This window comes from Sciurus carolinensis, chromosome 9 (assembly GCF_902686445.1).
Source record: "Sciurus carolinensis chromosome 9, mSciCar1.2, whole genome shotgun sequence".
Lineage (NCBI taxonomy): Eukaryota > Metazoa > Chordata > Mammalia > Rodentia > Sciuridae > Sciurus > Sciurus carolinensis.
The window spans coordinates 140,102,266-140,129,593 of NC_062221.1; the positions used below are offsets into that span (position 1 = coordinate 140,102,266).

The 27,328-nt window shown below is 63.3% G+C and overlaps 1 protein-coding gene across 1 annotated transcript; it reads right to left on the reverse strand.

Annotated features, from left to right (window-relative positions):
* Positions 1-678: 678 nt before the first annotated feature.
* On the reverse strand, positions 679-26,693 carry Itgb2 (integrin subunit beta 2). The gene is made up of 16 exons (XM_047563626.1): positions 26,538-26,693; positions 20,166-20,226; positions 19,754-19,842; positions 17,856-18,036; positions 16,916-17,086; positions 15,124-15,365; positions 14,522-14,677; positions 13,037-13,132; positions 9,185-9,274; positions 8,420-8,560; positions 6,557-6,744; positions 5,636-5,880; positions 4,994-5,213; positions 4,083-4,285; positions 1,938-2,104; positions 679-1,671 (listed from the first exon to the last, which is right to left on the reverse strand). Exons 2-16 carry the CDS (start codon positions 20,221-20,223, stop codon positions 1,609-1,611), a joined length of 2,310 nt encoding a protein of 769 aa, XP_047419582.1. The 5' UTR covers positions 20,224-20,226; positions 26,538-26,693; the 3' UTR covers positions 679-1,608.
* Positions 26,694-27,328: the final 635 nt, after the last annotated feature.

The following is a 27,328-nucleotide window of genomic DNA, read 5'->3' on the forward strand; positions in this document are numbered from 1 at the left end:
GAGGCTGGAGAGTGGGGCTGGACAGTGAGGCTGGATAGTGAGGCTGGACAGTGAGGGAGACTGGAGAGTGAGGCTGGAGAGTGAGGCTGGAGAGTGAGGCTGGAGAGTGCAGGGTCCAGGCACCCACAGATTCCTGTCTGGGGTGGGCTGCTGTCTCCTCAGAGGGCAGCTCTCACTGTATCCTCAGCTGAGCTCCCCCGGCCTCCTCTATGAGGGAACTAACGCCCCTTGTTGGGGCGCCACCCTCATGACCTCGTGCCCCCGGGACACCCCTCCTGACATCAGTGCAACGGGGGCTGCTGGGAGGCATGACAGGCAGGCCTGGGGCAGGGTGAGACCCAGGGGTGAGGGACACAGGGCTTGCTGGACGGAGGGGCCCCAGGTGGCACTGGGAGGAGGCCGTGTGCTGCAGGGCCAGGCTGGCAGCCTTGGCCTGGAGGGATGGAGGGCGCAGGCACAGCGTTCCCTCTGGGGACACCGAGGCCGCTCAGAGGCCCACAGGCTGCCCGGCCAGCAGGAGGAGGGCAGTGGGCACTGCAGGGAGCTGGCGGGCAGGGTCTGCATCTCCAGCCCTGGCTCTGCGCCCTCTGGATGCGGGATGCCCACCTGCCCGCCACCACACACTCCGTCAGTGCTTCCCGGTGACTGGATGTCACTGAATCAATAGTTCTGCTGGAATTCTAATAAGGAATTGTATTTTTTGAGGAAAAAATAGAGACAAAGATGTGAAAATACATTTCTGCACAGAGACAGATACACAACCACGCAGCCGGCACCGTCGCCTGGGGCAGGGGTGAAGTGCAGACCTGAGCTCCAGCGGCGCCTGTGGAGGCTGTGCCCCTCTGTGCCCGCGCCACGCTCTCAGAGGACACCGCACACGTATCTACGCACAACGCGGGCCCTTCACACAGCACAAGACAGATGCAGACTTCCAGGTCTCCCAGGAGCAACCCACGAGGAGAGGGTGCGGGTGAGACTGCTCTCGGCGGTGCCTCTCGTGCTCCTGAGAGCAGCCTGGCCCGACAGGCAGGCCCTGGCCTCCGGGAGAGGGAGCCTCTCCAGCTGGCTGCGCTCTGGCCAGGCTCAGCAGCAGGCAGCCTTCTGTGGGTGGCCAGGGGCCGGGGTGCTGGCCAGCTGGGGAGGAAGAACAGAAGCAGCAGCAGGGGGTGAGGTGGGTCTGTCCCCTCAGGCGGAAAGAAGAGCGGCAGCACAAAGCCCAAGCCTGCAGCAGGCCGCGGCAGCCTCAGCCGGAGGCCAGCTCCCAGCAACGCCTGCGCGGAGGTTTTATTGTTCTTTCCACAGAGCTTAGGCACCCGGCAAGTTAAATGCAAGTGGATTTGCCCACCTCTCCCAGGAAGCCACACCCAAGTCCTGGGACTCGGAAAGTCCTGTTCTCAGGTCGCTATGGGAAGAGTGCAGATCGGAAGGGGAGCTGGCCCTGAAGACGAGTCCATGTGAACCCCTGGCCTTCTCTGCCACTTGGAAGGCAGACAGAAGCAGAGTGGACGTCTAGTTCGCTGGCAGAAGCCACGTCAGGGTCACAGATGGAGACGTGGCTTTGGGGTCCCCTCTGCTCTGTCCTGTTGGCCTCGTCTTCACCAGGGGCGCCTAACTCTCCGTGAACTTGGGGTTCATGACTGTCGTGGTGGCACTCTTGAAGAGAGGGTTGTCCTGGTGAGAAACGGGGACACGGACTCCTCAGGGCAGGGAGGTTGCAGGAGCAGACGCAGGAGCAGGGGCCTCCCGGGTCCGCAGGTCAGTGCTGGAGAAGCGAACTGGGGCAGAGCTCTCCTGCACCGCAGGGCTCTCAGGGGACAGACTGCGGGGCGGGCTGGCGCAGTCCCACACGGGCGGCCCAGGTCCACAGCGGGTGGGGCAGGAGCGTCACAGATCGTGGGGTTGTGGGCTCTGCGGGGCCACCAAGGGCGGCAGCTTACGTTGTTCCACTGGGACTTGAGCTTTTCCTTCTCAAAGCGTCTGTACTCCCGGAGGTCACTCAGGTGGGTCAGGGCCTTCCAGATGACCAGCAGCAGGACGCCGATCAACACCACCCCTGCCACAGTGCCCCCTACAATGCCACCAATGTTGGGGCCCTTCACGCACTCTGAGGAGGAAGCACAGCCCGGAGCGTCAGTCCCCTCAGCCGGGTCAGCGCCTCGCCCAGTGGAGGTCCCCCGAGGGGTTCACCCTCCGTCACTCGCTGCAGGTGATGAGAGAACCCAGCCTAGCCCCTGCCAGGAGCAAGGCCTGTGGCTCCAAGGCCCCTTGGCATGGCCCCTTGTTCACAGAGAAGGCAAGGCCAGGTCACCAGTCGCCTTGCAGAGCCTGGCAGGATGCCAGCCCGTGGACACGGTCACCCCTGCTGGTGCAGCCAATTAGCTGGGGCCTGGGGCCTGCAGATTCTCACTACTCAGGGTGGGAAGGTGCCTGAGGGCCAGTTGCCTCGCAGCAGAGCTGGGAACTCACGGGCTCTGCGGTGGGAGCTGGCTCACCTGGCGAAGGTGTTCCATGGTGACCAAAGCAGGACCTGAGCTCAGACTGGTGGGGCAGCTGTGGCAGGAACAGGGCAAGGTCCCACATCTGTGCCACATCTGTGCCTGCCCCCTGCTGAGCCTGGGGCCCTGGGCTGCTGATGGCCATGCCACAGGCCCTGGTCACAGGGAGAGGCACTAACCTTTAGGGCAAGCCCCTATTTGCTGGGTCCCTGACAATGACATTTTTGTGGGCTACCATCTGTCGCCCTGGCCTTTGCAGAGAGTTCTGGTCTTCTCAGAGTTTAAGGAATTTGGCCCTGGCAGTTCCCCAAACCTGAGCCCAGCTCTGTCCATCAGAGTGACCTGGAGAGGGCCATTACACTGGCAGTCAGGAGTCTGAAGCCCCAGGCTGAGGATAGGCCAAGAGTCCAGGCAGGGTGCAGGGAGGGTCTGAGCCCACCTTCCACACTGTCCCGTTCGTGGAGGGGCTTCTAGGTCAGTTCAGTGAGTGTCCTCATGTGCTACTGCCCTGTGCTCTGGGGTCCCTCTGAGTGGCCGCCCAGCCCTGTTCCCTCAGTAGGAGTGGGCAGGGTGCTCGATCACGGGGCTGCATGCTGAAGCCTGAAGGCCTGGCCAAGCCCAGCATCCCCAATGTCTCTGTCACTGTCACCAACCTACCTCCTGGCGGACTGCCCTGCCCCTAGCCTCCCACCCCACTCCATCTGCCGGGCCCCTGGACCCTCTGCCCACCACCAGGTGCCACCCAGAGAAGGCTCCGTCCACACCCCAGACTCCACTGTCCACCTTGTCCATGTCCACTCTGCCAGGTCCAAGCAGCAGCCCTGCACCCTGTGCCCCCCACAGCCCAAGGGCTCTGGGCCCAGCCGGCCTGGCAACTGGAGAGCTGAGTGAGCTCCCGGCCGCTCTTACGCCAGAGCTGCCTGTGCCAAGTGCAGGTCCAGATGCCAGGCTGGGAGGCTGCGTGCCCAGGGCACCAGGTCTCCAGGCGGCCCTGCGTCAGACCCGCTCCCAAGGAGACAGGATCCTGAGCGAAGCAAGGTGCCCCTGAGGTCTCGCCAGCCCCGTGTCCTGCAGGCGGCCAGCTCTGCCAGAACGTCCCCTCGGGGACCTTCTGATGACGGAACCCGTGGGGTCAACGCGCTGCGCCAGCTCTGGGTCATTGCGCTCCACCAGAGCTCGGTTTTCCCCGGCCCCCTTTCCTCTCTGTGTGTCTGTGTCTTCTCCTTATCCCACCACTCCTGCCCACCGGTCATCTCCTTAATTGATGGCCGTGGCTCAGTGGAGAGGGGAGGGTGTGGTATGGCACCACAGCCTCTGCCTCATGCCCTGACAGGACGGGGTCCACCTGGTGCCCTGACAGGACGGGGTCCACCTGGCTGCCAGGCGGGGTTTTCAAGCACCACTTCCGTGAACCGCTCTTCCTGGGAGCTGGCTTCAGGACCCCAACCTCCTCCCAGGCTCCTGGGGCCCCTGACCTGGAGCAGACGGCTGCGGGGCCCACCTTGCCCCCAGGAAGAGAGACTCCTCCCACACGGGCCTTGGCCCTCTGTCACCGCGCCCGCCCACCCCGGGCGCCGCCCGCCTCACCTCGGCTCTCGTCCACGTGGATGTCATAGCGGTCCCTGCCGTCCCGCTGCAGCAGGGTGTAGGTCATCCAGCAGCCCTCCGAGTCCCGCTCCTGGCAGGTCTTGCCCTGCCCAGGACGGCTCTGCAGCAGCACGCTCTTGCACTCAGTGCTGCAGTTCTTCTCGAAGGGGCCCTTGTTGAACTTCAGGCACTCGGCACAGGAGCTGCGGGGGAGCCGGGCATGAGCAGGCGCAGGAAGGTACAGAGGTGTGAGGGGACACAGATGGTGTGCGCAAGTGTGAGGATGCATGGTGTGCAAGGTGCAAAGACTCGGGGTGCAAGCACGTGTAGGGATGCATGGGTGTGAGAGGGTGCTCAGGTGTGTGAGGGTACACAACTATGTCAGGGTGCCCGGGTGTGTGAGGATGCACAGGTGTGCAAGGTGCACAGATGCATCGGGGTGCAAGCACGTGTTGAGATGCATGGGTGTGAGGAGGCACTCAGGTGTGCAAGGGTGTATGTGTGTATCAGGGTGCATGGGTGTAAGAGGATGCACGGGTGTGTCAGGGTGCTCAGGTGTGTGAAGGTGCATAGATGCATCAGGAGAATGGTATGTTGGGGTGCATGGGCGTGTCAGGGTGCTCAGGTGTGCAAGAGTGCATGTGCGTACTGGGGTGTGCTACAGGCTTGGGCATCTGCACACCAGGTGGTCCCCTAGTGGGGGGTGCTCAGGGCCCAGCCCAGGTGTGGGTTGGGGCCACGATGGTGCTACTGGGAGAGGATGGAGGTGGAGCTGGTGGCCGTGGAAAGGCACAGGTGAGACCTGCCAGGAGGGAAGGTCCAGGCGCGGGGCGGAGGGGAGAGGGCCGCGAGGCGCGGGTTGCTGGGACCCGCTCAGGGTGTCCTGGCAGGGAGGCGGCTGCAGGACTCACGTGTACCGGCCGCAGGGGGAGGGGCAGCCGGGGCAGTCCTGGCACAGGGGCGGCTGGTAGCCAGGGTCGCACTCGCAGGTGTTGCAGCGGCACCGGCCCCGGCCGCTGCACTCCACCCGCGCGGCGTTCAGACAGCCCGTGGTGGACTTCCCGCACTGGCACGCTGAGCCCTCGAAGTCCTCTGTGCAGTGGCACTGGCCGCAGGAGCAGGTCCCCCTGCCTGGAAGACAGCAGGGCCCCTGCAGCACCCTCCCTGCCAGCGGCTCCGCGCCCCAGGAGCCCCCGGCTGGAGGTCTGCACTCAGGCCTCCTGCGCTGCCCTGCCTCCCCTCCCGCCACTCCTGCAGTTGGGCCCTGGGGACGCTGTGGACCACCGTGCCTGAGTCACGGCCCCCACCAGCGACACGGTCACTTCTGGGCGTCTAGGCCTCCCGTCCCACTGTGACCGGGACTGTGATCAGGCTGTGACTGTGGTCTGTGGGCCCTCCCATGAGGTCGCCTGCTACCAGGGACGCAGAAACGGGCCCAGCAGGGAGGAGGGTCTCTCCAGGTCCTGCCCCAGGGTCCCACTGTCGGGCTCCTGGGGCACATGGACCAGAGAGGCCTGCTGCGGGTCCGTCAGGACAGTGGCCTGCCCACTCACTAGGGCCACCACAGACTTGGCCGTCATAGCGCTCGCAGTTGACGTTGTCGCACTCGCAGTACCGGCCGAAGATCTCCTTGTTGGGGATGTCGCTGGTGTGGCAGATGCACTGCCCGCAGACGCAGTCCCCCAGCCCGGAGCACACGACGGAGCTGTTGTCCTTCCGGCAGCTTCCCTCCAGCTCCTGGCTGCTCCGGCCCTGCGTCTGACACTCACAGTTCTTCCCGATGTAGCCAGCGTCGCACCTGGACCGGAGGGCGCAGGTCAGGCGCCTGACCCCGGGCAGCAGCACGCAACCCTTGGCGCAGGGCCGCCCTGAGCCTGCTCTTGCTCGAAAGTCTGCTGAGCCCACCAGGGACTGGGCGAGACCCCCGGAGAGGAACCCAGCCTGGCCCTTGAGGGGACTGAGCCCCCTGCTCCAGATGGTGCTGTCCAGGGAACTGAGCCACCTGCTCCAGATGGTGCTGTCCACCCTCCCGGGCCTGAGGGCTCAGGTGCTGCTGGACCTGGCAGTGCTGCCCGGCCAGGAACTGGTCTGGTGGAGACACTCGAGGAGGGTTTAGCCAGGCCTCCTGGCCCAGTGGCGTGAGCCCTCCCTCTGCTCTGCGAGTCTCTGGGGGAGCAGAATGCTGGGGCGTCCAAGGGGGCCGGGCTGCTCCCCTGGGGGCCGAGGGCGGGCTGCGCTGGTGGGTGGGCCGCTGACCCTGGGTACGAAGGGCCGGTCTCTGTCCTCCTGTGGCAGCATCCATCCCTCTGCCAGCCAGTCCCCGGCCTTAGGTGCTGCAGGGCCCAGGAAGGGGGAGCACGGCTGGCATCGCCGAGGGCACCCTGGCCCAGAGCAAGAGCAAGGCCTCGGGTGACGCTCGTCCTCCACCTCCTCCTGCCCGGGGCGGGGGCTGTGGCCGCCTACGCCCGCCTCACCTGCAGATGCCGCACTCCAAGGAGCCCTTGCCCCCGCAGGGGCTGCGGTTCTGCCTCTGGTCCCGGCACCGGCACTCGCACTGGGCGAGGACCCGCACGGTCACGGTGTCTGTGAAGCCCAGCGCCCGGATGACAAAGGACTGCTCCTGGAGGCACTCTGTGGCTGTGACCCGCACCTGGAAGGTGATCTGCAGGGCAGAGGGCAGGGCTCAGGCGGGGCCGAGGGCGCCCAGGTCACGGCCTGCTCCCGTCCCTCGCCTGGCCCTAGGGGTAGGGGGTTCGGTGGATGAGGGACCTGCCTCTCAGAGTGGCCTGGGTAGGAGGCCATGTGGACTGTCCCCAAGTGAGGGGAAAGAGGAAAGGCTGTGCTCAGAGCAGGTGCTGTGGACCAGGCAGGGCGGCCCACGGGCTCTGCCAGCGCCCGAGAGGGACGTTTTAGGATACCTTTTTTATTGGAATCCGGGATTGAATCCACTTAACCACAGACCCACATCCCCAGTCCTTTTTTATGTTTCATTTAGAAACAGGGTCTTGCTAAGTTGCTGAGTCTGGCTTTGAACTCTCCATCTTCCTGCCTCAGCCTGCTGAACTGCTGGGATTACAGGTGTGCGCCACTGAGCCCGACTTTAGGAAAACTTTTATCATACTCTCAGTGAAGGGGTTTTAAAGTGGCTCTGTGGGGGACAATTTCTCCACGAGTCTTGTCCGTAAGTCCAGTGTGCTAAGGGTCCAGAATCCCAGGGAAGTCCTGGGCCTGGGGCCGAGCTACATTCTGAGCCTGGGAAGGGGGAAAGCCACAGTCCAGGGGCTGTCCACTGGGGCAGCACACAGTCGGTGCCAGGCAGAGCGTAGGGCCCTGTGCATGCTGGCATAAGGAGGGCAGGTGCCGGCAGTGGCTGCAGGGAGAACCAGTTGGTCAAATCAAGCCACATCTAAAAATGGGTTTAAGGAATTTTTGCACGGTGCTTTAAGATACAGCAGAAGTACTGTAAAAATGCATAATAAGCAACTGCAGATCAGAACAGAACTGAATAAATTCCCACGTAGGTCAAGCAGGGGGAATGTTTTGGTAAAAATCCACAAGCCAACATCTAGAAAGAAGCATGGGAAGGAATTCCAGGCTCATATTTAAAAAGGGCTGGGGATATAGCTCAGTTGGTAGAGTATTTGCCTAGCAGGCACAAGGTTAAATCCCCAGAACCACCAATTAAGAAAAAAAAAAGCAATAAAGGCAGACATTTTGCTGAATGTTAGTTCATAGTAAAAGAGAAAATGAAAAACTGAGTGATAAATTTCAATCTGAAACATTAGGGAAATCATGAGTATTTCTGATCATCTTTCTGGCTCAGGCCTTAATGGTTTTGTCAAACAGTAAACAAAGACCTGGGGGCATAGCTTGGTGGCAGAGGGCTTGTCTAGCATGCTCGAGGCCCTGATTTTGAGCCCCGGAACCATAAAACCAAAACCAAACCACAAAAAACAAAATCAAAACAAGCAAAAATCAGGAAAACCCAACCCAACCAGATGGGCGGTGTTTGCCCAGCTCTGTGCGGCCGGTGGCTGCCCCCAGGGGGCGCTGTTGCTGTGGGTCCTTCGTCCACACTGGCTGACTCCAGGGAGCTGGGTTCCTCAGGTGTGCTGAGAGGCCCGCTGGTGCCTCCCTGTGTCCTCTCCCCAGTGTCGGGCACAGACTCAGGCAGGGCCTGTGTGGCCTCGTCAGAGAGGGTGTTAAAGGTGGGAACACGGGCCAGCTGGGGGACGGCCTGCGTCCCCCCTTGCTGGGCCCCGTGGGAGCCCCCACTGGTGTCCCGAGATCCCCAGTGGCCTCCCGGGGTGTGGGACGGAGACCCCAGCCAGGCTCACCGGGACGTTGATCTGCACGCCGTCGCAGTCCCCTCTGGGCTGGCCTGTGTGGGACTGCCCGTTACTGCAGAAGGAGTCGTAGGAGACCCTCAGGGTGTCGGGGAGGGTGCTGTGGTCCAGGAAGACTCTGGAGGAGAGTTTCTGCAGGCAGAGAGCGGCCTGCTCGGGGGCCGTCCACTGCGCCAGCCCTGCTGCCCAGCGGAGTGGACCTCCTCCTCCCCAGCCCCACATCAGTGAGCGACACAGGCCCGCTGACGCTCAGCAGGAATGCCAGGTGGGGAGGGCCGCACTGCCCGTGCCACAGCCTGCCCTCAAGACAGGCCACCTGCTGGTGACCACCGTGGGCGTGTTAAGCCTGGGGTGGGGCTGACGTGGCAGAGACCACGCCTCAAGGGTTGGACCCCAGTCCACCATGGTGGTTCCAGGGCCTCCGCCTACCCTGGGATGCAACACCTGCCCTCCAGTTGTCCATCCCCCACCTCTCCATGGCCATCGGCTAGGAGAGCCCTGGGTGAGGTGGGCCTGGAGCTCATGTTTCCGGAAGGGCCCCTGGGGGTCTGGGTGGCACCAGCCACACCAGCATAGAAAGGACACAGAGCTGCCTGTGCCCAGGAGGCTGAGTGGGCCCTGCAGGAGCTGCAGGTGGCCCCAGCTGACCCTGCTGAACCCTCCCCACCTCTGCTGACCTGCAGCCAGGAGGGCAGGGCCGGCACCTGAGGGTTGCAGGCACCAGCCCACCCTGCTGAGCAGGGGCGGGACACTCACGTTGTAGGCGTTCTTGATGAGCTGCACCACGTTGCTGGAGTCGTCAGACAGCTCCCCCACGGCCGACTTGGGGATGATCTCTGTGAGTTTCTGTCGGGGGTCAGAAGACCGGGCAGGGCTCAGCTAGCCCATGGGCAGCTTGCAGGTGTGGCTCCCTGAGGGCTCGGCCGGTGAGGAGGCTCAGGCCACACCCAGCGAGTTTCCCGTTGCGCAACCAGCGCTCGGGGACGGGCAGCCCTGAGCTGAGGCTCTGCTGGTTTCTGTGATGTGAATGCTCCCACCCTGCTGGACTTCAGCTGGGGACGTCGCTGAACTGGGGACACCGCCTGGTTCACCACTAGATGGCATTTCCACCAGGCAAGCACAGCAGACAGAAGCAACCCCCAGGGCACAGACCGCAGTGAAGGAAGCAGAAGTCGCAGGAAGGCTCAGCTCTGAGCACCAGGATGGGTGCAAGTGATTTAAGTTTGAGAGTGACCGTGTTGCCTAAGCCTGGGACAGCTCTGGCGGCCCAGTCCTGCTGTCCCGGGTGTCCACAGAGGGACAGGTGGAGCCCCTGGACGACACATGGACCGGTCCCTCCCACCCCCACCTGTGCGGATTCCACAAAGAGGAAATCCAGTCGCCTCCCCTCAGGAGCACGCAGCTGATGGTCGGGCGGCCCCTGCCCAGCACCCTCTGCGACTCCGCAGGCTCCCCAGGGTGGAGTCCAGCCCCCGGCCCACGGAGCTCATGAGGACCCTCACACTGCACCCCCTCCTCCAGGCTCTGCGGCCCACTCTCATTTGTCCCAGCCGTGGGACCAAGCCCGGCTCCGGGACACTGGCCTCATCCACGTGCCCTCTGGGGAATGGCTCTCTACTTAGTCCAGAAACACGTGCCGAGCAGGCCGGGCAGCTCTGCAGGTGCACACTCCCTGCGGCCTTGACCACCCATGAGAACAGGGGCCAGGGAGGCCTGCGACCCCGAGGCACAGAGGTTCTGGGTCTGGGTCTGGTCTCCTGTCGGCACCATGCTGTCCCCTGGAACAACGCCTGTAAATCTCTGGGACCGGCTACGACCCCGTGAGGAGGGGACCGTCACGGATGAAGGCACGGGGCTGCCGTGTCCTGATGGCGGGCAGTCTTCCTCCTGCTGCCCCGCTGTCCACCCTGTGCTGAGCTGAGTCACCGTCCTGGCTGCCTGGCAAGCTCCACCGCCCACTCCGGAGGGTTGCTGGACACCTGCCCCACCCTGCCTCCCAGGCCCTGCTCTCTCTGAGCCTGGCACACCTGGTGGCAGGGAAGCTGGTGGCCGCAGCCCGGCTGGATCCGACCAGGACCCTTGCTCGCCGTGAGCGCTCTAGAAAAGCAATCACCTTCCTGGGGCTTCGTGTTCCTCCCCGCCAGCCCTGACCTGCAGGGGGCCAGCCGTGCAAGGCCCACGGGCCACACAGAGCCACAGGCGGGAGGGCAGAGGTAGAGCTGGATTTCACGTGTGTCCCCTGAGGAGGGTGGTGGAGGTGCCGGAAGCAGAGTTGCACCTGAGGACCGTGGTCTCTGCCACCTGAGGGTGACTCGGCCCGCTGGGCAGCTGTTCTCTGGACTCACTGTGGGGAGCTCAGTAACCTGTGACAGTCCTGGGTGGCAACGTGGCCCCTCTCAGTGCAGGAAGTTGAGGCCTCATGCTAAGAAACAGGTCCAGGTGGTCTAATGGTGACAGCTGGGATCTGAGGATGTCTGTCCGAGGTCTGTCCACTCTGGTCATTAATGGTATAATGTGAAGACCACGTCACCTCCCTCTGCTCAGGCCGGCACGCATCTCCTTCTGGCCTCAGGACCAGGTGTGGTGCTGGGAACAGAGGCTCCTTCGGGGAATGAGGTGCAGGACTTTCCCCTGTAACTAATCCCTGCGGTGGGGTACAGGGCTGCTCCACGGCCCTGGCTGTCCACACCCTGCCCACTGTAAAGAAAGGGCTGGCCCCGGGAGGTGACCTCAGGACGTCCTGCCTGGGGCTTGGGCCACTCCAGGCAGCCCAACAGTGTGACGCAGGGGACATGTTGGATCTGCTTGGTTTCCCGGGGGCTGGAGGTCAGTCACAAGGGTATCAACCAAGTCTGCACAGCAGACCTGAACAGAACCCTGGGCATCAGGGCTGGGGAGCACTGCATGCATGGCGAGGGCCTGCCTCAGTCACCCGCCATTGCTGGGAGCACTAAGTGCTGCCTTCAGCTTCGTGGGGAGGGAGCTCTGGGCCTGCCGCTCTGTCTCTGGACGCCGCCCTCTGTACCCTCTGCCTCCCGGGTTTGGTTTGCATCCTGCAATGCAACGACTTCGACTGTGGGTCTAGTGGCTTTTCTCAGTCCAGCTGGCAAATCACTGAACTGGAAGCCCCACAACACCTGAGCCCTGGCTCCTGGAGATGCCGCCCTGGCAGGTGGCTGCCTTCCGAAGCCAGGCCAGGCATGGGTCAGCAGCGGCAGGAATGTGGACAAGGCGCTGGCTAGCCAGTACCTGGCTGTGCCTGGCTGTGCCTGCCTGCTGCTCTGACAGAAAACGATGGTACCACAGGCAGAGCAGAGGGGCTGCAGGAAGCCACCCGGACCATCAGAAACATCGTCCAGTCCTGCAGCTACTCCTCACTCCATGACACCATTGGATCCAACTGCTACTCTCTTCAAAGATGAGCAGGCGGAGGCAAGACCCCTACTTTGTGCGTCGAGAGGGCTGAGGACACTGAGAACCCTGGGACACTGCCTTCCCACACAGCCTCGGCTTCCACAGCTGTAGAGTGGATGTGTGCTCTCCAGGCCCGGAGCCTCGGGGAAGCGGGCCTGGCCAACCGGGCCTGCAAACCCAAGGCCCAGGGCGCGGAGGGGTGCTCCCTTCCAGGCGGGATGGTGCAGAGGGGCGCCCCCTCCCCAGGCGGGATGGTGAGCAGGGGTGCCCCCTCCCCAGCTGGGTGGGTTAGGAGGGGTGCTCCCTCCCGGGCGGGATGAGTGCAGAGGGGTGCTCCCTCCCCAGACGGGATGGTGAGCAAGGGTGCTCCCTCCCGGGCGGGATGGTGAGCAGGGGTGCTCCCTCCCAGGCGGGATGGTGAGCAGGGGTGCTCCCTCCCGGGCGGGATGGTGGGCTGCTTCAAAGCCAACACTGGCCCTGTTTGTTTTGGTTGTGGCTCCTGCTCATTGAGGCATTTATGGAAGGCTCGTCCCCAGGCAACACACGTGAGAAGACAGTGTTCTCAGTGGGCACAGCGAGGTCTCCCGGGGGGCAGCCCGGGCAGGCCCCGGGCTCCTGCTTCTTGGGCTGTGGGATTCACCTAGCTCCTCCCTCAAGACTGCGAGCTTGGTGTGCATATCTTTCTTGGTGAAAATGTCCATGTTCACAGGCACGTGGGTAGAAAACAAGTAAGTTTCCCCCGAAAAAACAGAACGCTGGATCCATAGATATGAGAGACTTGCCGCGTTTAGCAGGAAAGGCAATGCCGCCACCACCAGCACCCATGGCCACCAGCACAGGCCGCAAGGGCAGGTGGAGGCTCCTGGTGTCCCCATGGAAGCATCACATCCCCTAAAGGGAGCTTCAGCCTCAGGTTGTGACAGTCGTGACCAGAAAGTGGCCATGATCCCCACACACCAGTGCAGGGAGCGGGACACAGGGCACTGTGGCAGCGCTGGGCTGTCCTCCTGCTGACCCAGCCTGTCCCCCCGCATGGACGGGACACAGGGCACGGTGGCAGCGCTGGGCTGTCCTCCTGCTGACACAGCCTGTCCCCCCGCATGGACGGGACACAGGGCACGGTGGAAGCACTGGGCTGTCCTCCTGCTGACACAGCCTGTCCCCCCACATGGCCCAGAACCTGGCCCTACTGACCTCGTAGGTCTGCACCATCCTCTTGGTCACTGCGAAGATGGGTTGGATGTTGTTCTCAGCCAGAGTGTGTGCCAGCTGGCCCACGGAAGGGTAGTCCTGGGGAGAGGGGCGTCCAGTCAGACAGCTGGCCCCTGAGGCTGGGGACAAGCCTTCCAGACCACCAGGTGGAGAAGAGACCCAGGCGCTGAGGCACCAGCACCAGCTTAGGCCCTGCCTGTCCTCATGCTGTGGACGATGCTGAACAAGGTGTAAGAGGGCACAGGCTGATGGGACCAGGTGGAGAAGCAACAGTGTTGGCACACAGTGAGGAGCACACTGGACACTGGTGTGAACCCAGCGCGAGGAGCCGCTCGGACTTGCAATGCTGACCAGAGCGTGAGCAGCACTGTGGGCGTTCTGTGTCACGGGTGCTGGGGACACCTGGGTCCTACGGGGCAGAGTCTGGGACACGCTGCTCAACATGGTGGTGCCTACTTGCACAGGAAAAGGACACTCAGTTTTGAGCAGAGATCATGGTCAAAGGTCAGGACACCTGGATTTTATCCACCAACACCCCTCAGCGTCTGTGGGTCCAAGTGGGGCCCCCTGAGTGGTACTAATAGAACAACTAATGGAAGATGGAAAAACCCCAAGATAATGTGGCCCGGAAAAAGGGAGTGAAAAGGAGGCCAGGCACTGACAGCCTTGTCTCCCAGGACGAGCGTGTCCAGGGGCCAACGCAGACGGGAAGGGTCTGAAAGCCCTGAAAGAAACAGTTTCTAGGCGGCATTAATCTCCTCCAAAGTAAATCCTCTCCAGGCACTGCCCACAGACTCCCGACCAGAGTAGTTCAAATTCCTGAGTGTCCAAGGAAACTGATATGTTCACAGACCACCCCTCAAAGTAGCCCATATAAACCCAGCCCCTTTCTTTGTTCAGTGGCTCACGTTCCACCAGGAACGTGGGTCCAGGGCGCCATTTCATCCCTGCCTCCCCTGCTCCTGTGTGGAACTTTGTTCCTGGATAAACAGCTGAGCTGACTCCTCAGGTTTACATCCTGCCAACATGTATCGTCTCTAAAGTCCTTTGCGTCACATTTGGGAGGGCAGGGGATGGGTTGCCCAGGGATGGGGACCCTGGGACCTGGTGAGTCTCTCCTGGGGACAGCGGGGGAGGCCCTGGCTGAAGGCTGGGGCTACAGGGGCAGGTCCTGCACCTGACCTTACCAGTCCAGGGCGGGAGTGCATGGGGACAGCATGCCCGGAGACTGTCAACAGGGCAGCCCTGAGGGTGAGGGCCAGGGCTGCCTGACCATCCACCACCCTCCTCTGGCCCAAGGCTGGGTCCCAGGGACCTCACGCTGCCACTCAGGGGTTCTGGAAGTCCCTTCAAGACTTGTTATTTAGGTGGAAGGAGGTGCTGGTGAGCAGCCGGTGGTCCCCTGCCCTTGGGCACCCTGTGGGCTCCTCCCGTAGAGGTCCTGCCCACTCCCGCCTGCAGACTCACAAACTCATTGCTGCTCTTGTACATGTTGTCCTCCAGGTGGCAGCGGCCATCGTTGGGTGTCAGGATGGCGCCCAGCTTCCCATCGCCGGCGAAGTGGAAACCGTCATCTGTGGCGAACACCAGCAGCCGCGTGACATTGCGCCAGCCAATTTCCTCCTGGGGAGCAGGCAACCAGGGGTCAAGCCTGGTCTCCAGGCTGGGTCTTCCCCCCAGGGTCTCCCAGCAGGGAGACAGGACCCCGCCAGCCCCAGCAGGCACCTGGGAAGTATCTGTTCAAACAACTTTCAAAGTGCCCTGTAAATAAGGGAGGGGAGGGCAATCTAGATTTAAAGAGTCCATCATTCAGGGTTCACTTGACCTAGACCTGCCAGGTCTCTCCTCCCCTTCAAGGCTAAAGTCACCCTCCAGTTGCCATGAATGGAAACAGCAGACCTCGCTCCCCTGCAGGAGGCTGGGGGCCTCTCTCCCAGGTCCAGGCCATCAGTGGTGGGCCAGCGGGGGTCCCTGAGATGAACTGCCAGCCAGGCAAGCAGCCCCACGGAGCCTGGTGGAGCTCCCAGGTTTGGGGACATCAGGAGACCTAGCAGGAGCAGTGGCCTCACCGGGCAGGCGGCGACTTGCATCATGGCATCCAGCCCGCCCTCGGGAGCGTCCAGGTTTCCAGAAATGAGCTGCTTCCCGACCTCAGTCTGGAACTTGTTGGAGTTATCGGTCAGCTTCAGGACGTGCCTGAAGGCGAAGGGGGGCTGGCACTGCTTCTCCTTGTTGGGGCAGGGGTTCCTCAGCTTCTCGGGGTGCGTGTTGACAAAGGGCAGCACCGTCTTGTCCACGAAGGACCCGAAGCCTGAGGGGCACAGGGCACGAGGTGGGCAGGCCTGGGGCAGGGCGGCAGGCTGGGTCCCAGACTGCTTCCGTCTCCCTATCTTGCGGCAGGGTCAAGAGCCCTGGCAGCCTGCGTGGTCACTGTATGAGAGTGTGGATGTGTGCCCATGTGTGTCTCATAGGTGCCACACGTGCGTGGGCGTATGCCCACAGGTTCTCACGTGCACGTGTGCTTTCTGCACACCGAAATTGAGACAGAGTGCTGTTCAGGGGTGACTCTCCCCACCCCGGGGGGGGGGGGGGGGGGGGGGGGATCGGTGTGTCCTCGTCCCTCCCCATGGCCTGCCAGGGCCTGCGTTTTGTGGACGTGGCAGACTCTCAAGTGCTGAGGCTCCCTCGGCCTGCAGAATTGACCATGGTTATTTCTTTAATGCTATAATTACTGTGTGGCCTACACGCTTTTTAATAACGAGCACTGTAAGACTTGTCTTTTAAACATGGAGAAACAAGCACAAGAGCTGGGGGCGGGGCTGAGTGGTGGGGGCGGGGCTGAGTGTGGGGTTGAGTGTGGGGACTGGGCTGGGTGTGGGGCGGGGCTGAGTGTGGGGCGAGGCTGAGCGGTGGGGGCGGGGCTGAGTGGTGGGTACGGGGCCGGGTGTGGGGCGGGGCTGAGTGTGGGGCGAGGCTGAGTGGTGGGGGCGGGGCTGAGTGGTGGGGAGGGCTAAGTGTGGGGCGGGGCCAGTGTGGGGCGGGGCCCGTGTGGGCGAGGCTGAGCGGTGGGGGCGGGGCTGAGTGTGGGGTTGAGTGTGGGGACGGGGCTGGGTGTGGGGCGGGGCTGAGTGTGGGGCGAGGCTGAGCGGTGGGGGCGGGGCTGAGCGGTGGGGAGGGCTGAGCGTGGGGCGGGGCCAGTGTGGGGCGGGGCCAGTGTGGGCGAGGCTGAGCGGTGGGGGCGGGGCTGAGTGTGGGGTTGAGTGTGGGGACGGGGCTGGGTGTGGGGCGGGGCTGAGTGTGGGGCGAGGCTGAGCGGTGGGCGTGGGGCTGAGTGGTGGGGGCGGGGTTGAGCGGTGGGGACGGGGCTGAGTGGTGGGGGTGGGGCTGAGTGGTGGGTACGGGGCCGGTGTGGGGCGGGGCTGAGTGTGGGGCGAGGCTGAGCGGTGGGGGCGGGGCTGAGCGGTGGGGAGGGCTGAGTGTGGGGTTGAGTGTGGGGACGGGGCTGGGTGTGGGGCGGGGCTGAGTGTGGGGCGAGGCTGAGCGGTGGGGGCGAGGCTGAGCGGTGGGGGCGGGGCTGAGTGGTGGGGAGGGCTGAGTGTGGGGCGGGGCCAGTGTGGGGCGGGGCCCGTGTGGGCGAGGCTGAGTGGTGGAGCGCCGGCCTGGCCCAGGCGGGGCCCTGAGTTGGAGGAGGACGCGGAGGGCTGGATGAATTCCACAAGTCTTAGGGGACCCGTGACTGGACGCAGCGCGTGGCCCAAGGGTGTGCTGAGAGACGCTGTGTCTGCTTCCTGCCCCTGGGGTTCTGCGTGTGTGTGGGACTCGGGAGGGGCTGAGCACAACCGGCGGCCGCAGGGGCCTCACCAATGCGGCCGGACTCCGTGATCTCATTGAGGGCCTGGAGCAGGTCCCCGCCCAGCTTCTTGACATTGATGAGGTCGTCCAGCATGGAGTAGGAAAGGTCCATCAGGTAGTATAAGTCGATGGGGTAGCCCTTGGCCCGCTTGAAGGTCACATTGAACACAGCCGCCTGACCTGCCGGCAGGGACAGAGACCGCGAGAGGCACCTAGCACCTCATCCAGGACATCTCAGGGGGCACAAGGCACCAAGCTGGCTGCACCTTGCTGGCCCCATTCCACCCCCAGACCCTCCTGCCCTCCCTTCACATGGTCTCCGGGAGGCCGTGCTAGGACCTGGGACAGGCAGGCAGGTGTGAACTCACTCCTGAGCATGAGCCCTGAGCCCCTTGGGCCACCCATCCAGATGTGGAGTCATCCACCTCTCCCCGGTGTTTGGAAGGGGCATGTGGAAGGACTTGGTCCTGAGGGTGGGCCCCCGTCAAAGGGGCAGCCACAGCCCCTGGCCCATCAGAGGAGAGCCGCCCATTCCAGACCTGGGGCTCCCTCTGCTCCTCAGGCAGCAGGGAAGGGGTGTGCTCTGAGGCAGGGGTGTGACTAGGTCTGACAGTGGCTCATTTTCTGGACCGCAGGCCATATCAGAACCATTACTCTGCCAGAAGTCCCAGCATTGGTGAGGGGGGATAGAATATTGTTTTCCAAATGTCCCCCTTCTAAAAATAGAACGCAGGGCTGAAAGAGAGACCAGTACCCAGAGCAGGCACGGGGGTGGGGTGGGGTCGGGACCTGCCTGGGGACAGGCAGAGGCACTCAGACCTTAGCCACCAGGCTTCCGGCAGCCCCAGCCTCACCTGGCCCACCTTGCCCCTGGCCCACCCTGACGCCAGCGTGGCGTGGCTCCTGAACACACAGTGCCTGGCTCAAGCACAGCCCAGGCCAAGGCTACCTGGTCGTAGGTGAAGTGTCACTTTTTGTGGGGACAGCTGCTTCTGGCCCGCCTCCGAGTCCTCCTGGGGTTCCGTGAGGCTCCTGGGGTCCATTATGTCGTCAGCTGCGCAGCCCTTCTTCAGCAGCTGCTCCCGGGTGTCGCAGCGAATGGAGTCGGGCTCCCCTTGCCCGGTGAAGTTCTGGGAGGGGGCAGCCACAGGTCAGGAGGGGCACACGGCAGCCATTGCAGGGGCTGCAGACCCTGGACCCAAGACCCAGCCCTGCCGCCCTCATCCGCACTTGGAGTTTGGGGGTGGAGGTGAGTCGCACGGCAGCCAGGGAAGACCCCAGGCTCCGGCAGCCTCTCTGGGCTCCCTGAGCACACCCAGGGCCTAGGGAGCAGGCGCTTCCCCCGGGAGCAAGAGCATCCTCTGCCAGCAGGCGTGCTGGGCACCAGGCAGCCCAGAACCCTGCACCCCAGGCCAGAGCTCCTGCAGAAGCCCTTGCAGTTCAGTGGGAAACGGCAGACAGAGGGGAGCGGGGTCCTGGGCCAGGGGCTCCAGCACTCTGTCCCCCTAGAGGCCCCCTGGATCCCAGCACAGGCCATGTTTGGTCCTGGCACTGGGCAGTGCCCGCTGCATCCAAGGCTGGGCGTGCTAGATCACAGAGCATGAAGAGGTGGTGCTCTCTTGCTCTCACCAAGTGCACTGAGAAGAACAGCTCAGAAGCGGGAGGTGGGCTGATGCCCGCAGGCAGCGGGGGAAGCGGGAGGTTGACCCTTCCTGAGCAGCGTGCCCCGATCTGTTTGACTTTTGAAACCCTGTTAATGCTTTGCGTACTCAAGAACTGAAGGGAACTGACAGGAGAAAAGAAAACCCAAGATGCAGCCCACATGGGAATAGGTGAACCTCACTGTCTGTTTCAACCACCAGAGTGATCTCAGGAAGGCAGGGGACCAAACTGCCCAAATGTCCAAACCCCAGCATGGACCATACCCCTAAGGCCAAAGAACAGATCCCAGCCACGCTGGGCTCCTCTGCGTGTGGGCGTCACCGCCGTGAGCGCTGGTGACTCTGAAGCCACTCTGGGCACGTGGCAGAACTGGGAGAGAGGAGATGTGCTGTGGAGGCCGGGAGCCCCTGCTCAGGAGAAGGCACCAGGAGCCCTCAGAAGAGTGCCCCCTGGGGCTGGGGTGGGGCAAGGGCAGTGCAGGACGGCCGGGCAGCTCCTCAGCCCAGAAAGGAAGGTGGCGCTCAACGAAAGAAAAGGGAGGTGGTCCCGGGACCAGGCGGGCGTCGCTGTGAAGCAGCAGTCAGAGCCTCGACTACCAGCGGCTGCCCGCCGGCCTCGGAGGGCCTCCCACCAGCCAGCCCAGCGGCCAGCAGCCAGCGGCCAGGGCAGACAGTGGCACTGTGTGGGGAAGCCTGGCCCAAGCCACCTTAGCACGGTGGCCCAAGTGGACCTCACACAGAAGCCCGTGGCTCAGGGACAGGAGGTTGCCTACTGAGGCTGTCACCTTGGAGCACAGACCGTGACCGAGGAGGAGCAAGGTCCCGCAGGAGTCCGCCTTTCACCACGTTCTGGAGGCTGGCCTGACTCTCCCTATGCACCCGGGCGCTGCATCTGCCTCCAGGAAGCTTCTCTCCAGGTCCTGGACCAGGGCTCCCCACGGGGGTGCGGCCTGAGTGACAGGAGGCCTCTGGGCGACCTCCTGCCTGCAGCACAGGCTGCACCCTGGGCCTGGGGCTGGCCTAGGGCAGCCTGTCTGTCTGTCTGTCTCACAGTCCCATGGCCTCTGGGCTGCTCTGGCCCCCCAGCCCAGGACATGGAGGTGGTAACTCTCAGTGTCCCTGGCTTCAGCTGCAGGGAGAGGGACCCAGGCCAGGAGGGCAGCAGACGTGTCCACGCGGCTCTTACCAGCTTCTGGCACCAGGCGCAGCCAGGCCCCGACTGGATGCAGTCCCGGCAGGAGCTGACCTTGTACTTGGTGCATTCCTGGGAGAGGGCTGGGGAGATGGACAGGCGGGTGAGGCCCTGCACCCCTGGCCTACCATGCGGGGTGAGTACAGGAGCGGGTGGGGAGGCCCGGGGGAGAGGACAGAGCCAGGTCAGCGTCTGCAGCTCCACGGGGCCCAGGAGGGGCTCTGAGTCACCCTGGGGGTGCAGAGCAAATGCCCAGGATGTCAAGTCTCCACCTCCTGCTGTGTGGGGGGACCTGCTCCCAGCAGCCTGGTCCCTCCTTGGCCTCCCGGGAGCCTGCATCAGGGAGGACTGAGCCACCCATCTGGAAACGTCATATGTGTGGAGTTACACCCCTCCCCAAACTCACCGGACCCAAGGGAGAGCAGCCCCACCAGGGCGAGCAGCAGGGGGCGCCAGCCTGGCATGTCCTGTGAAGGGAGGGTCTTGGTGACTCTGGAGCCCCTCCTGGCCGAGGGGTCCTGGCCCTGCTGCCGTGGAGTGAGAGCTGGGCTTGGCCAGCACAGTTCAGTCACCCTGAGTCCCTGAGCTGGGGTCCAGCTGCCAAGGGGGGGCAGGACCTGCATCCTGCTCAAGTGGCCAGTAGTGGGCCCTGCAGGGACACCCCCACCAGGTAGGCATGTGTGCACACCCCACACACGTGTGCCCCTTGCTGCTGGGCAGAGCCTGGTCTGGGTGTCCTGAGCTGAGCTGGGACCTGAGACGCTGGCCTGGCCTCTCCGCAGCAGCAGAGGACGAGGGACAGGTGGACTTGAAGCAGGACCAGGTCCGCTCAACTGAGGCAGCCTTCCTGCCTTTCTCTCTCAGATATCCTGTGACCTCTGGGCTGCTCTGTCCCAGGTGGGTGGGAAAGGGCTGTGCAGAGCTCGCCCACTCTGGCCAGGACCCCGGCCCCTGGGCGCCACTGTTGTTTTCTAGATTCATTCCACCGTCCTTGAAAACTCAGCTGTCACCAGCCACAAAGGCTGACCAATGGCCCCTCACAGTCCTGATGCAACCAGGAGCCATAGCTGAGGCCAGGGGTGGGGCTGGACATTCTGGGCCCAGGTGTGCCCTCCTCCCAGGCCAGAGTGGGCAAGGGTGGCACCCTCTCTCCCACCAGGCACCTAGCTGTCACTCTGCCCTCCTCTGGAAGCATCCAGAGGAGCCAGCACTCCATTCCTGGGAGGGGTGCAGGCTTCCTGAGCAGGTGCCCCCGGTGACTTCCCAGCACACGAGAGGCAGGTGGAGAGGACAGAGAAGGCAGGAGGAGGCTCTCTGCTCTCTGCCAGGGCCCGTGTTGTCACCGTAGTCTCATCATGTCCCCAGGAGAGCGGCAGCTCCTTCCTCAGGCAGGGGTCTGAGGCAGCTGGGAGCCCTATTCCTACAGCAGGGCTCAGCTGTGGGGCTGCGTGGGCCTGTGTGTCTTGAGGATGGTACTCATCCCCTGCTGTGCCCCGTGGGACCCTGAGCGCACCCAGCAGTGAGTCCTGCCTCACCCGTGCTCCCCACAAACCCTGCATCTACATCTGGGGCTCTGGGGTGAGGATGCCAAGACCTACATCCCTGTCTTTCGGGAGATGACCCTATTCCCTCCCCAGACAGAGTGCAATCAGGGCTCAGAGGTGCCTGAACAAACCTGATTCTTCCCCTTTGGGTCAGAAGCAGAAGTCCCACCCCGGTTTGGCTTCCTGGTGCAGCAGGGAGGGGGGCAGTTCCAGTTCCCTCCCTCCGCCCCGTCTCTGAAAAGGCCTGCATCTCCCCAGCTCTGGGACATGGGGCTCAGCTGACCGGGGCCCTGCGAGGAGCCCTTGACTCAGACAGTCTCCTCTTCTGAGACCACAGCTGCTTGGAGCAGAGTGGGGCAGACCTCCCGGGATGCCCCACGCCAGGCTTGCCATGCAGTGGGGTGAGCCAGTCGCTGGTTCTGGGGAGGGGCCCATAAGCACCCATTATCTCTGCTGGGCAACCAAGACAGGCCCCCTCCCCACGAAACACTCGTGACCACCAGCCTATGAACTCCTTCTGTCTTGTTCTGAGCGGGGAAATCGAGGCCCTGAGCGGAGCTGTGGAGCTGGGTGCCCCAGCTCCTCTGTGCACCCAGAGAGTGGAGCACAACTCGGTTACAGCAAGACCAACCCACAGACCACAGAGTCCTGACCTTGACCACAGGAAGCAGGTGAGAAGGGCTGCCACCTCCTGGTCACTGTGACCGTCACCATGCACAGCCCCAAGGACACAGGGAGCTGTGGGGCTGTCAAGGAGAGTCAGGCCCATACAGCCCACAGTGCAGCCAGACAGGTGCCTCTGAGAGCTCAGCGGGGACAGGGACGAAGGCCAGGCTCCAGGAGGTGAGCAGAGCCCAGAGCCTGGGGCTGAGCTCTGGCGTGCAGCCAGGCTTCCCTGCCTGTGGGAAGCAGGGCAGTAGCAGCGCCCACCCCAACCCTCCAGCCCCGGGAGCCTTGGAAGGATGTGAGGTGGGTCCCGCATCAAGGCCCAAGGTTCAGAACCCTATGCAGAGGCCGCTTGAGAAGCCCCAGAGCCACTGACCTGCCAGACCTTTGCCTCAGAGCGGCCCTTGACCTTCACCTGCCCCGGGGAAGGTGCTGTTGCAACCTACCACAACCTCAGGAAGTGGTGAATGTCACCAAGTCCCAGCGCTGCTGCGGGGCCCGGCGGCCAGGTGCCACCCACCCCAAAATAAATCTGCTAACGAGGATCCCAGTTCACCAAGAAGCAGCTCAGACCGAGAGTGGCCCTGGGGGAAGCAAGACAGGCCTTTCTACACCTCGCACAGGTCCAGGGGAAGTGGGGCTCCCAGGGCGAGAGAGGAGGAAACAGGAAGAAAGCTGCAGCAGCCAGTGGCCACCTGCTGGTGCCAGAGACTCAGGAGGCTGAGGCAGGATGAGGGCAGGTTCAAGGCCAGCCTGGGCAACTCGGTGAGGCCTGTCTCAGTGAAAACAGAAAGAGTGGGGGCCGTGGCTCAGTGGCAGAGCACCTCCGGGTTTAGTCCCCAGTACAAAAAAAAAAAAAAAGAGAGAGAGAAAGAGAGAGAGAAGGAAAGAAAACTTGAAGCAAGACAGCAGAGGGCAGAAGGCAGGGGTTAGGACAGTGAGTCTGGGGGACCAGGCTTCCCATACAGACCCAGGTGTGCAGAGCTGCTAAGCCCCAAGCCCAGTTGCTTGAGAACCTGGCCTCCACTGGCCCCTCAGAACTCTGCATCAGAGCCTGACCTGAGGGTCCAGGCTCAGAGAAGGAAGCCCACTGTGCTGAGCGTGAGCCATTGGACCCCTGAGGGAGCAGGTCAGGCAGGGCCAAGGTGCCCATGGGAGGGTCGGGAGGAGAGGAAGCAGGGTCTGATCGCTGAAGAAGAGTAAGCCTTTGCGATGAGGACAGAACAGGCCCCCTCTAAAGCCCACGCTGGGGCTGACATGGCATCGTCTCTGCTTCCCACACATGACGCCGCTTGCTCCAGGGCTGGGACCCATCTGGGATCACGGGGGCTCTGCACAGAGCTGGGAGCAGAGAGCCCAAGGAGAACTGCGCCTCCGCAGGCCCCAGGCGGATTTCCCAGGTGCCTCTGAGGCAAGAGCTCCCATGAAGCCCAGTGGCTGGAGGTTTAGGAGCCATGGGTTCTGACCAAATGGGAGAAAAGGGAACCCTCGTATTAATCAGCAATGTAAAACCCCCCAGGGAACCCCGCCGAGGCCAAGGGGAGAGGAGGCACCCTCACGAGAGAGCCCTTCTCTGCAAGCACAAGCTCGACCCTGGGAGACATGAGCAGCACCACCCGCTTTTGTTGTGGACGGCTGCAGATTAGTTTCAGGCCATGAAACAATCAAGAAATGGAAGGACATGAATCTCAGAGAGGCGAGCACGTCTGAAAGCCAGAGACCCTGGAAACGCCGACTTCTGTGTCACAAATCCACAGAGGAGCTACTACGTATCTGGTCAAAGGGCTAAGGGTGGCCTTCGTCTCAGAGGAGATCTCGGAAGTCAGCTTTTAAAAGGTCGATATTCAACAGAAAAGACTGCAGGGCGTGGACGGGCGAGTCACAGCGCAGAAGGGCGCTGGGGGGGCCACCGGGAGTCGCCGTGCTCGCGCTGGCCAGCCCTCGAAGCACCTGGATCTCGTGCAGCATCTATCACGATGCCCTGAGGACTCGGACCCAGCAACAAAACGCGTGGCCAGCTGCTCGGGCCACTCAGGCTTGTGGTGGAAAGTGAGCGGGTGGAACGGGCGGGAGCCGGGCCACCGATCCCCCATCACCACCAAGGGAGGCAGCGCGAGTGTTCTGGCCTCAGCACAGCCCCAGCTCCCCTGCCTCCTCGTGGGGTGGGCTCCGTGCTGCGCCCCACTCACCTGGGGGACAGCTCTGAGAGCGCGTGAAGGAGCCTGGCCAGTCTGTTGCTCCCGACTCTGACCCCTGCTGCCTTGACCCCGGGGAATGAGCAGCGAGGACACACTCCGCCTTCAGAGGGGCCCCGGGCCAGGGAGGAGGCCTGCCAGGGTGCACACACAGCAGGCCCTGGGCCTTGGCCCGGGCTCCACGCATCACCTCTTCAACAACAAGCTGCTGATGGTGGGGGTCCGGGACACCAGCCCTGTCCACCGACTTTGGCCATGCCACCGGCTCTGCCCCAGGAAAGGGTCCCTGAGAAAGGGAGCGAGAAGGGACTTTCCTACCCAGGAGCAGGGTGTCACTGCCCACTTGTCCGCTGTCCTGGCAAGGGCTGGGCTCTGAGCCATGGCCAGAGGGATGCCAACTCCTATCGGGCTGACCGCACAAGGCCACATGCAGACTCATGGCCTGGCCCCCAGCAAGCTAAGGTGCTGATGGGCACTCGAGTCCAGGAGGGCTGCTTCGCTGGGACTAGTGCGCTCACAGGGCACAGGGCCGTGCCCACCCTGCTGTGGAGGTCTTACGGAGCCCCTCCTGAGGGGCGCCACCGTGCAGGCAGAGTCCAGGAGGGAAATCGGCGGCTCCATTTGAAACCCAGCGTGTGCAGAGGAGAATGGAAACCAGTCACAGTTGGTCCTCAGCCGCCTGCTGGAGGGTCCTGGATGCCACCAGAGATTGCCTGCCGCCTGGCACAGAGCTGCCTGAACAGGGGCTTCTCAGCAGCCTGGCCTGTACCTGCTGGTGAGTGTGGTCGCATTGCCACACCGGCCCTGGCAAGCCACTGGTGGCACGGCTTCAGGCAGAACCTCGGCCCTGGCTCTCATGCGACTGGCATAGAGAGGTGGAGCTCTGCTCTGCAGCGCAGACCCACCCAGGCTGCCCGCAGGGCCATCAGGTCTCTCTGCCACCTGGGATCTCAGGGCAACACCTGGGCCTGAGCGGACAGAGCTGGACCTAGGGGGAGCCCTAGGGTTCCCAGGGCTCTGTCCCCAGGGAAGTGAGCTTGACCTCTTTTTGATCACAGAGAGTTGGAGTTTGCACAACTGGACAGCCCCCTTCACAGGTGGGGAGACCACCTTCTGGCTGGTGAGGGAGCGTCCCCTCCGTGCCGGGATGGGAGGTGGCCCCTCTGAGAGGTCCCGAGAGGGGCTTGCTGCCTCAGGCCCTGGCCAGGCAGCCCCGGGACGACGCCTCCCCGCCTGTGTCGCCCTGTCTGTGAGCACCCCCTGCGGGACAGGGCCTCTCTTCAGCTGAGCCAGCTGGGGCTCATGCAAGGGGTCAGGGCGGAAGCTGGGCTTTTCCGCCTCACCTGCGCCCTCGGAATGGCCCCATTCACTCCTGAGCAGGCAGAGGCCCTGCTGGACTAGGGCTCTCCGTCCCTGTCCTGGTGCCTGTGAGCAGAGACCCAACCTCACAGGGACCCTGGCCCCGTTGATGCCGCAGCCCCACAGAGGCCAGGTGGCCACAGGCTGGCCCTGTCGGGCATCCTCCCCTCGTTCCTACTCGAGTGGTGGCCCCCGCAGGCACCGGCTGCAGGCCCGAGGCGTGGGCTCAGCCACCGCTGCCCGGGGACCTCTGCTGGGGCCTCTTCTGGGCAGAGGACTTCCTCATTTAGCCCAGTGCTGTGGGGCAGCCCAGGCTGCAGGCGTGACAGGTCCCAGAGGTGTAGCCCCCACTGGGGCCTCCTGGGTGAGAAGCCCTCAACCTGCTCCATCTTAAAGCAGCGGGGCCGGAACCTGCCATGGCTTCCAGCTGCCCTTCTTCCTGCTCTCTGCCCAGCCTGGCTCCATCCTCCAAGCCGCCAGCCTGTGTCACTCCAGGGGAAGCTGGCCTCCTCTCCCGGCCCTCGCCCCTCACAGCTGCCCTCTGCCACCCTCCCAGGCTCCGTCATGGAGGGGGCTCCTCGCCATCTGGACTGCAGGACCCTGCTCCCGCAGTTACGGGTGCCCCCAGCACTCCTGTAACGCTGAGGAGGAGACTGACTACCCCACACCTATAAAGAGGCCTTCGGGTGGCCAAGGACTCAGATCACCACCCTCAGCTCTATGTGAAATGCTCCCTAGAAACAGACAGGCAGATGAATAAATCCAAGAAGACACAGGGTGAAAGAAGAAATACCCAACGAAGGCAGGGACCTCCCCTTGCTGGATCTCAGTGAAAAGGGGCTTGACCCCTTCCTGTCAGACGCTCTGGACAGGGGACATGGACAGGCCCCCCAGGGCCTACTCTGGGCCAGAGTCCCACGGAGCTGTTCCCCAGGGAAAGCCACTACTTGGGGAAAACCAAGCACTGAGGTGTCCCTTTCAGGGCCACTGTAGACACAGGGGCTTTGCACTCACCACTCTGTCTCCTGGAGGCCTTAGCTCTGTGTCCGGCTGGATTTGGGGGCTCGGCCACTGCTTGCCAGGCTGGCTCTGCAGTCACGTCTGGGAGACTCGGTTAGGGCCCTGGGTGTGAGGGTGCTGCTTCCTGTTCTAGTTGACTCTGCAGAGGAAGTAGAGTGACATGGGGCTGGTTGCCCCACTTGAGGCCCCTCACCCCAGCCTCTGCTGCTCACCTTCCCCCGGGCGGGACTGAGACAGCCCTGAGCTGGGGGACCTGCATTCATGGCGGCTTTCCTGGTGAGAAGTGGAACAGAGTCAACCCCAGGACAGCAGTCTGGTGCTGCTGAGGGGTGGGAGCCCGGGGACAGGGCTGACTCTGCACTCCAGGGGAGACGCCTGGCCTGCAGACCAGCCCAGAGGAGAGCGACTCCTTCAGAAAGAAGAGACAGTCGTGCCGTGAGCGTGGACTGTGGCGAGAAGGGGCATATGCTGCCCCAGAGCAGGAGGGAGGAGGCTGTGGAGCGGACCCTGGGCAGGGCAGAGGGCGGGCACCAGGTGAGGAGGGTGAGCATGGGCCAGGCAAGAAGCCAGGCACAAGGGCACCTCCAGCACAGACTCCAGGGAGGGACGCAGCAGACAGAGAGGAGACGCTCGGAAGTCAGAAGACTCCAGATCCCAGAGGCCCTGCCGAGGAGGCTGCGGTGTGGCCCAAGGATGGGTGAGTTAGTCCTGCACCTGGAGCATTACACAGATGTCCTATGACATAGAGGGGCTGGGGTTGTAGCTCAGCCTGCTTGTGTGAGGCA

Coding starts and splice junctions, on each gene's coding strand:
- Itgb2 (XM_047563626.1), bottom strand. CDS start 20,223: ATGCCAGGCTGGCGCCCCCTGCTGCTCGCCCTGGTGGGGCTGCTCTCC. Junction 9,275..13,036: donor GGATGGTGCAGACCTACGAG/GTCAGTAGGGCC, acceptor GACCCCCGACAG/AAACTCACAGAGATCATCCC. Junction 1,672..1,937: donor TCAAGTCCCAGTGGAACAAC/GTAAGCTGCCGC, acceptor GTTTCTCACCAG/GACAACCCTCTCTTCAAGAG.